Source organism: Lactuca serriola, chromosome 9 (assembly GCF_051521515.1).
Source record: "Lactuca serriola cultivar US96UC23 chromosome 9, Lser_US96UC23_V15, whole genome shotgun sequence".
Lineage (NCBI taxonomy): Eukaryota > Viridiplantae > Streptophyta > Magnoliopsida > Asterales > Asteraceae > Lactuca > Lactuca serriola.
The window spans coordinates 100,393,960-100,404,190 of NC_136416.1; the positions used below are offsets into that span (position 1 = coordinate 100,393,960).

Consider the following 10,231-nt stretch of genomic DNA (forward strand, 5'->3'; position numbering starts at 1 on the left):
ACAAAATTTCTTAATAATCATTATTTTTTTAAACGTAAACCTAGTGTGCCTAAACATTTTTAAATAAACATCCAACCTTTAAACCAACATGTACAAAATATATCCATAATTTACCCCATATATTATGGACACCATTTGAATAGTGAAGAAGATATCTTTACTCTTTTACTTAAATGGAAAACAATATATGTTCATTTCCTTTGGTAGCACTTTTTCTTTAAAAAAAATATATATGTAAATCACCAAATAATTAAAAAAAACTAACATGGACAAAAAAATGAATTTAAAAGTTGTCATCATGCATTAACCAACCCATATATTAAACCCAAAAGACAATCAATAATTGAGAAAGAGAAGAGAAAAACCAAAAAATATATATATTAAAACAAACATAGTCTACCACAACAAGCTTTCATATACACAAATGCAATGATACTAAAAGAATGATAAACATCTAGAAAGTTGTTAATAATAAAGTATTCATATTAAACATTTAAAAAAAAAAATTGTTATCAACCACATAACCTCTAAATCTAGTAAAATCTTTTGTCACATTACCATATTACCCCCAACCCCACTAATCAACTTCAAATCTAAACTCTATAGAAAATCTTAATCCTCTAAGCATTTTTACAATTTTAGACTTCCACTTCCACTTCACTAACACACAGAGACACCACACACAACACACACACACATCCACTTGCTCTTTCTTTAATTCCAAATTTGCCCTTTCATTTTTTTGGGGGGTAAAGGACAAAGAAAGGTTAGAGTGGAGACCACTATGGTTTGTACTATGGCAGGCAAAACAAATCCCACCAAGATTTACCCCTCACTACCCCTTTTCTTGTTTTTTTTTTTTTTGTTTTTTTTTTTTTACAGTTGAGTTGATTGTCCTTTTCGTCAATTTGCCTCTTTTACTTTCAAATTAAAGCAGGGTAATGTTGGAGAGAGTATACTTCTTTTCCTTTTTTGACCACCATACCCTGCATTCACAAATCACAATGAATTCAATTACTAAATTATAAACACCTTTACCCCCAAACAAGGGCATTTTAGTAATCTTCCCACTTTGTTTACAAAGAAACTAACACTTTGTCGGTTGATGTTAAAAGAGAAAATTATAAACTCTCAAAAGGACAAAATGGGAAATATATATAAATTCTAAATCCCCTTCATCCCCACCCAGATAGAGACCTTTTTGATGAAATGACGGAATAGTCCTTGGGAGTGGGTGGGGGAGTCACCATGACCATACTGATATGCTTCACTCTTAGATCCTTCTCCCCTACCACCTAAAGTTAACTTTTCAGGTTTTTTAGACAAAATGACGAAAATACCCTTGTGGGAAAATCGATGTGTCGGTTGAAAGGGGTGGGGGCTAACATTCTCTATTCCCTCCCTTGGTGGTTATAACATTTGATTTTTTGGGACCGGTTCAGAAAATGACATTAATGTGTTTATCATGTGTAAAAATGAAAAAAAAAATTAAATAAATAAATAAAATCTAGAGTCTACTTTTAACAAACGCCATCATACTTTTCAGGCAAATTAATGCTCTCTTTTGGGTAACAAAAAGTTTCTTTTAATTTTAAAGTCAATATACAAATTAGTACCGATACCGGTACGGTACTAGATACTGATACCCAGGTCACAGGTATAGGTACAGGTACGGTACTAGATACTGGTACTGATACAGTTTACAAAAAGTTTCTTTTAATTTTAAAGTCAATATACAAATTAGTACCGATACAGGTACAGACCTTTGGGGGGAAATAGTTTAGGTGGAATTGGGCGCGGCTTGTTTAAATGCGACGGTGGGAGCGATCCGGCAACTTCTCCTTTGATGTTCTAAGACGAGTTGTTCTGCAAACCAATCGAGTTTTTCGAAGTTGCTTTGGTTGCCGATTCTTTTACCCCCAAACAATATTGATTCCACATTCTTCTGTTTCAACATTTCATCGGCTATTCCTGTGAGCAATTTTACATTTCCGGGGCTGGAATCGGAATCAACATTCACCCCACAACGTCCCATGTTCGATCCGTTTGCCTATCACGAAACAAAATTTAGTTCATTTTATGTAAATTAGGTATACAGTGGTCCACTGACTGACCAATGCACATTGGAATTGGTATTTGAATCATTTCTTGATTAAGGACATAAAAAATAATGGACTATATAAAAACCAAAATGAAATTGTTCTTTTGTGGTGAAATAGTACAAAAGAACTTGAAGTTTCATATTTTAGGAACAAAATGTGGTACAATATATGTTGGTATTTTTCTTGTGAACCTTGAATTGTAGAACCTTTTTTTTTTAATTTTCTAGAACGTGACAAAAGGACTAAGGAAATGAATTTGTCGTATGCAAATAATATAGGCATTGCCTATATGTCAAGAAAGCTACACAAAATGCACTAAAAACACACCAATTGGCTTTTTAATAGCTGGAGAACGTGAATGTTACAAAAAAATTATTTCTTGAAAGAAACCCATTCGTAAATATTTAATTGCATAAACCTAAAAAAGAAACACATCACAACATGTTAACTAAAAAACAAAGCACCATCATTCCCTTATTCCCCACAGGACAATATCCATGACTCCCTTCACAAGTAGAGATAGAATTTTTTGCAAGATTTTGGTGGGCATTATCTGAAATATTTGGCGTAATATGGATCGAATTTTATCAAAAAGTAATCTGATTGAAGAAAAGAAATTGTGTGGATGTATTGTTATTAGAAAATCAAGCCTATTAAATGTGTCATCTTTCTTTAAAGAAAACCTTTTAGTGAAAAAATGAGTGTTTAACTTTTTTGGGTTCAAACTTCAAATGCAAAAATAAAGGTAAAGTCTATAATCTAAAAAAGGAAAAAAGATTTCGTTTTGGATAACATTAAGAACACCAAGAACAAATGCTCTGAATTTGATCACCCTATGAGTAAAAAACTAAAAAAGAGAAATGAATTAAACAATTTTTAGGAGCAAATATGGACAAGCAAAAGGAACATACCTGAATACGGACATAATTACTGCTACGGCTTTGACCAAAAGCCAGGGAGACGGCGTGGTCCACCATGTCGGCGGAGCTGTCACCGGAAATTCTAGCCATGGGGCGAGCCCAATCGTTAGGCTTCCACCCTTTGACTTGGTTGTAATCGTAGTTGCCTTCTAGAACCTGACCGGTGCCCAATGAAAGTACCAAAAGGTCCTCTACCCCTCGTACGAAAGGGAACTCCTGCTTGTTGTGGAGAACGTGTGTGATTGCCGCTGCTGTAGGGTTGCTCATGGCTAAACCACCGTCAACCGCCACACAACGTGTCTTCCCGTCGACGGATTTCATGGAGACCGGTTCGAACAAGCCCGGTAAAGCTGTGGTGGCGCGGCAGACCTCCCAGAGACGGAAATCGAAGCTGTCTGTTTCCAAAGCGTCGGCTCGCGAGAATAGAAACGGAGCTGAACTGGAGAGGTCGTAGCAAGGGATCAACACCGGCTTCAATGTGTTCTTTAATGTTAAGCTCTGTCCATTGATGGTGAAAGCTTCCTTCATTGCGTTTTCAAATCCAGCCGTCGCATGAGTTATCCCTCCTCCTCCTCCTCTGCTGTTTCCGCCGCGGAGAATCCGTTTAAATAAACCTTGGCCTTTTCCGCCGCCGCCGGAGCCGCTGGAGCTTGATTTTTGTTGGTACAATCTCTTCCCCTGTTCCGCCAAAAACTTCCATGTGTCCTCCGCCTTGAAAATGGGACGGCTATGGTTCATCCCGAACAACATCGCCGTGAAGACACCTCCTACTCCGGTGCCGGCTGCGACATCAAAATAATCAGCGATTCTGGCGTTTTGGTTGCCGGACTTGACCTTCAACGCGTTCTCCAGATAAGCCAACGCTTTTCCGGCTAAAATATTCCGCATTCCTCCACCGTCGATAGAGAGCACACAGATTTTCCCTCTCTGATTCTTCATCGCTTGAACACTGTTGTTAACATCCCCTACATCCACCGTCGTGGGAGTAACAGAAACTTCCGGAGAAACCTGAATAGGTTTCCAAAGCTTGGGATCATCGTAACCGAATAAGAACTTGCTCTCGAGAATCGAGAAAATCTCGTAGCTGAGCTTATCGGTGTCGATACTTGGCTCTTGCAGCATTGCCAAAGACGTATGATTCGAAGCCATAGTTTCTAGACCAAATCGAAATCCTCAAATCTCCTTTTCTTATAGACCAGAACTACACCTACTTATTATCACCAACCAAAATCTTCATAAGCAAGTTCCTTGCAATTAAAACCCTAACTACACGAATATCTCCGTAGCTATATCTGCATTTAATTGCAGGACAAAACATAGCTTTCAAACACCCAAACTTACGTGCATCGTTGGCCAAATTTACTCTATCAACCCAAAATTACAGAACAATAAATCAAAATCTCACCTCGAATCTCCCGCCAAAGTTGAAATACGCTCTCGTTTCCCAACCATTTACAACAAACTCTTGATAGTCGTCGTCAAAATCAATAAACAATTGGAAAATGGTGAAGAGCAAAGACTGAAAAGGGGATATATTTATAAAGACATAAAAGAAAGAGGACAAATGGAGGACATCAACAAGGGAAAATCACAGTGATTGGAGAGCATGTCTGTTTACTCTTATTATATCCCACTAAAGTAAATTGTTATACTATAAAAATATGTTGGTTTCGTTTCGTTTTTTTAGTGAATTATGTGAATTTGTGTTATCAAGTGTGTAGTCCCTAAGTCGGATTTTTCATGATTTTTCATGATTTTTCATGTGTGGAATTGTTAAATACCAAATTTGTTGTACTTTGGTCATATTTGACTTAAAAAAACTACTGTGCTTTTGTATATTTCATTTTGAATAAATTTTATATTTATTGATTATTTGTTTATTAAAAGTAATATGTTTAATGAATAGGTAGATCCCACTATCCCAAACTTAACTTGTTAGCCCTTTTATCTTTTTCCTTATCCATGGATCAAAGAACATAAGTTGTCTCGCCACCTCTCTTCTATGCATTTTTTTGCTAGAAAACACCGACGGTCGACAATCCTTCATCTCTTTATTGCCAAAAAAACTATTATAATAGAAGACCCAACCAACTAATCATTTTCTTTATTTCCTGATTCACGATTATACCACCATTGGCCCTGATTCATGATTATACCACCGATGGTATTTCTAAAGACCCCCTCTAGTTTGTGAATGTGCGTTAGAGAAGCCTTAATCCACGAAACACCCTTGACACCACCAATAATATTTCCTTCCACCTGTCACAGTTTGCCCACCACCACTACATTGTGCCCCTCAATCGAAGACGACTCCCAGCTCCTTCGTCCTTGTTCACAACTAAACGGAAAACGACTACCTTTTAAGATGGGGACGAACCAAGAAATGTGCAGGTTTGATTTTCTACTTCAACTATTTTCACTAAAATCATGATTAAGAGATACAAAACTGTCACACCCCAAAACCAAGAACGGCGGAAACGTTCTGGGGCGGAGGACGTCATGTAAAGTATCACAACACAGTATAACAGTAAATAAGCAAACAACATCATCCATTGCATTAAATATATAATTTTAATACAATTGTGTTCTTTACAGTTATAGACACCAAAATGTAAATCAAAATAATAAGATGAGTCTTGTATGCGCTCCATCTTCTCAAAAGTTGGTCTCGGTACCTATCTACTGTCGACCTGAGAATACAAGTTATTTTGAAAGAGTTTATCAGTATTAAGCTGGTGAGTTCATAAGTATTTTAGTGTCGGTGTTTGTTGTCAAAACGTTTGAACATGGTTATAAGTACGAGTCTGTAAAAGTATGTAAATGTTTGTAAGTGTTTGTAAAAGTTTGAATCTCCTAGAAAAACCTATATTTTCTATTAAAGTAGCCTTCTACCAAGGCTTAACTGTTCCGTATGTTCGTTTGTTGTAAAAGTGTGTAATTTCCCAAGTGTAACTATCATTAACAAAATATAGTTTGTACATTAATGTTTAAGTGAAATAATCACTAAATATATGTAAAGGGGTAAATTAATGTAGTACTGTAGTGTTGTATTATAGGAACTACTGCTGTACTAACTACCTTAAACTGGATTTATATTAAGGTATCATGGGATTAATTGCACCATACTATTGACTGGTAACAACGACATACAAATGGTCGTAAAAAGAAATGACGTTTGGCACCCGCAGACCTGCAGGTCCGGCTGTAGCTAGCAGCAAGGTGTAGGATAGTCAATCCAGTATAGATCTATACGCAAACTCACGCTCTCCCTCCAAGAGACTCTGGCTACAACTCGGGCCATGACATTTAAGGCATGCTCCGATACAGATCACAATGGTTAACGTATTCATGTATATGTAATGTAATGTTACTCGTTCTAGTATAGTTGTATATGTTCTCTTTCTAGTATAGTTATATATGTTCTTCCTCTAGTATAGTTGTATATGTTCTTCCTCTAGTATAGTTGTATATGTTCTCCTTCTAGTATAGTTGTATATGTTCTTCCTCTAGTATAGTTGTATATGTTCTCATAGTAATAAGTATTAACTCATGAATGAACTGACTCATTGATCTAGCAATAGTATAAGTATGATCTTGTGCTACCCAGATGGTAGCCTACTAATGATGTAACTAGTACGCATGAACATGGAAGCACTTTTATGTCTATATATGTACACATGATATATAATCAATATTTAAACGACCTTCGGACGAGTACCCGATATCCTATCAGACCACATCCAAATCGAGGAAAAGGAAACAAGGTGGATAGCCTTCCTAAGTCTTTTAAACATTACTTATATAACTATACATATACGGGCATGCAATTTATAATAAGTGTAACAAAGTTTAAGTAAAAGTATTTGATAAGTAAAAGAGTTTGTAAGATAGTTTGAAGTAAAATAGTTTGATAAACAGTTTGAACCGTAATAAAATCATTGGTTTTGTAGTTATTAATCACATGTGATTAATGTAATAACCATAAATATTCAACTTGTATTCCCCCCCCCCCATAAAAGCATTTAAAACATTTAAAAGTATTCCAAAGGTTAATTAAAGGGGTATGAACTCACTTGTGGTGAGTGGATTGGATTGAAGTGTCGGTTACGGTGCTAGGTGACAAATGAAGACTTGTACACACGCACGAGCCTAGTTATCATATAATGAACATATATATAACTAATTAGCCAATTTATAACTAACAAATTAAGTTGGGACACCCTAGAACATGAAAACACTTTGTTTCAAGTGTTAAAGATCACAAGGATTGCATCCAAGTGTTAGCAAAGCAAGGCTAGGGTGTTTAGGGTTCAAGGGTAAACTCCTTTGGAGTTTACGGTTTTGGTGGTCAAGACCTAGGGAGTTTACGGTAGTAAACTCTAGAGTTTACAGTCGTAAACTCTAGTCTTAAGGTCCAAGTGTTGTTTTGTGGTTTAGCAAGCCTTTTGAAGCAATTCTACTAAGTGGTTTGGCCCTTGGAATGGACTAGGGCAACAAAACACCCTCTTTGAGGAGTTTACGGCCTAATGGCATTTTCCTTTGGGTTTACTACTATAAACCCTTATGGAGGAGTGCATAGCCATGTTTTCAAGTGCCTAACATAATTAAACAAGTGTATGTGCTAGTTTCTAAGCCTAAGGAAGGAAAATGACCAACTTGTACATACTTTAGGGTGTTTACGGTTTTGGGAGATCCCCAAACCGTAAACACCTATATTTGTTGGTTTTTGATGTTTTTCAAAGCTTAGACACATCCAAGGAAGGTTTAATCAATTCATGGAAGGCTTAAACATCAAACTAGGGCTTATATAAGGACTTAGGCACACTTTGGTGCTCTTTTTGGTGTTTACGGCCCAAGCATCACCTTGGACCGTAAACACCTCTAGCATTGTGTTCTTGACATATTTTCTTGATGTTCAAATGTAATACTAGCATAAAATCACTCAAGGATGAAAGCAATTACTATTAGAAGGCTTGATTTGAGCTAAAAAATGCCAAGAACACTTAGTGTGTGTTCTTGGTGTTTTGGAAATCTAGTCAAAATACAAATATGGTTGGATGATTAGATGTATAAACATTAGATTAAGTTTTTTAATAACTTAAAAAGGTTAGAACACTTACAAGATTGAAGGTTTGGAATTTAATCTAGGATGATACTTAAGAGAGTTCTTGGAGTTTACTCTTTTGTGAACTTGGGGAGTAAACACAATAACTAGACTATTGGGGAGTAAACTCATACATAGGTATGAGTTTACGGTTTTTGGGTGAATTTTCAACCCAAACATAAAAGTTTGGTCGGGAATTTCTAAAACGCGAGGTGTTTGCGGTTTTTGAAATTTAAAACCCGAGACGACACTTTCTTTCACCCGTTCGTTTAAAAATAATATTAAAATAATAAAACGAACTTTATATTTCTTAAAAATAAGAAATAATTACATTAACTAATGATACGAAGTGGTTGACTTTTAGGGTTTGACTGAATGGAAATTTCGGGTTGTCACAAAAACCAAGAAATTTAATAAGTTTTTGATGAAATATACTTATTTTGCTTGTTTTTTAGATGATATTATATGATATGTGATTCTTAATCACCCATCAGATTTGCAACAAACCTAAAAAAAGAAGATGCTCCTAATCGATTGGAATTGGAAGTTAATAGAAAACTTGGGTGCAACTAAAGCTTGAATCAAAATAGTTGCAAGAACTCATATGTATTTGGATCAAATCAAAATAAAAATTGATCAACATATTCTCATATATGAACACAAATTTCCGGTTTTGTATTTGTGTTTGAATAATATAAGCCAATTTAACACCATTACCGGAGAAGACGAAGGATGAGGCAGAGGGAGGGTAGTGGTTTGGTCGAGGAAGACAAAGGGAATGGAAAGAGGTGTGGGTAGTGTTCCAGTCAAGGAATACCAAGGGGATCGGAAGGGGTGTGATTGCACATACGCTTAAGATGGTTTGTATATTAGTGGTGGTACCTTATTAGTCGGGAAGGAGAAAACATAGAAGGGTAGTGGGTGTTGGGCGTTGGGACAATAGATGTAAAATTTATATATATATATATATATATATATATATATATATATATATGTAAATTATATATATATATATATGTAAATTATATATATATATATATATATACACACACACACACACAGGGGCACAATAGTCTTTTTAGGTCAATAGGGACTAAGCCTGCAACAAATTTGGCATTTAAGGACTCCACAGATGGAAACCCCAATTTAGGTACTAAACATGCAATATCACAATACCATAAGGACCATTCGCATAATTTACTCTTTTTTATGTGGTTTAACTATTGAAAAAGAGAAAATTGGTTTAACTACATTGAATTTTTTAAACCACTCTGATTTTTTCTCTAATTAATTGCAAAAAAAACAAAATGTAAGATTATTTATTGGTTAAATTTGCTTGTTATAAAAATCAATGTGTTAATGATTAAATTTTGAATTTGTTTTTCATCGCGAGAAATAAACATCATGGGATGAAAACAATATGGAGGAAGCTACATCGTCGGATGAAATGCCCATGGATGAAATGTATGTTTCTCATAACTTGACCCGTTTCAGAAATTAGTTACTGATATGTTTGTGTTGACTAAGTTCAATGTGTTCACCCATATTTGATTTGGTTTATGGATGCAAGTACAATTCTAAGTTTCTATAGAGTATGTAGGAATAACAAACATTTGTGGTTGATAAGGAATTAGCTTAAAGTGATATAGATAAACAACCAGTTTCTTGGCATTTGAAGGTTCCACATGATGTTTTTCTTTACCATTTTTGTAATATCCCTATACCTAAAAAACAAAATGTTGATGATGAACCAATTAAAGATGATGATATATTTTTATATTGAAATGGGTATAGATGATGAAACTGTTGAAGGTGGTGCTAAATTTGGTTTACATGACCCTATTGTTTCTTGGTAGAACATGAAACCACGTCTTAGGGAAAGGTATGGTAGCAAATATAATTTATGTTTTTGTCTTATAGATTATGCAGTTACTTTGCCCATTGTTTTCCAATTAGGGTGGTCAAGTCCTCTACTTAAAGGCTTCAAGATAAATGTGGTTTTATTTATAAAAAAAGTCAATAGTGTCCCTCTAAATTGTGGACTTCATATATGAACAAATAAAAGTCATTTCATATTAAGGGACTTGATGGCAAGTATACTTGTT

General features: G+C 35.3%; 1 protein-coding gene across 2 annotated transcripts; it reads right to left on the reverse strand.

The window, feature by feature from the left end:
• Positions 1–444: 444 nt before the first annotated feature.
• On the reverse strand, positions 445–4,613 carry LOC145077048 (patatin-like protein 6). Of its 2 annotated transcripts, XM_079022827.1 has the most exons (4): positions 4,428–4,613; positions 3,014–4,314; positions 1,764–2,050; positions 445–986 (listed from the first exon to the last, which is right to left on the reverse strand). In XM_079022827.1, exons 2-3 carry the CDS (start codon positions 4,169–4,171, stop codon positions 1,781–1,783), a joined length of 1,428 nt encoding a protein of 475 aa, XP_078878953.1. In that variant the 5' UTR covers positions 4,172–4,314; positions 4,428–4,613; the 3' UTR covers positions 445–986; positions 1,764–1,780. The 2 variants fall into 2 exon arrangements, with proteins under 2 accessions (XP_078878953.1, XP_078878952.1); XM_079022826.1 differs by having other exon boundaries at positions 3,014–4,613.
• Between the last annotated feature and the right edge of the window lie 5,618 nt (positions 4,614–10,231).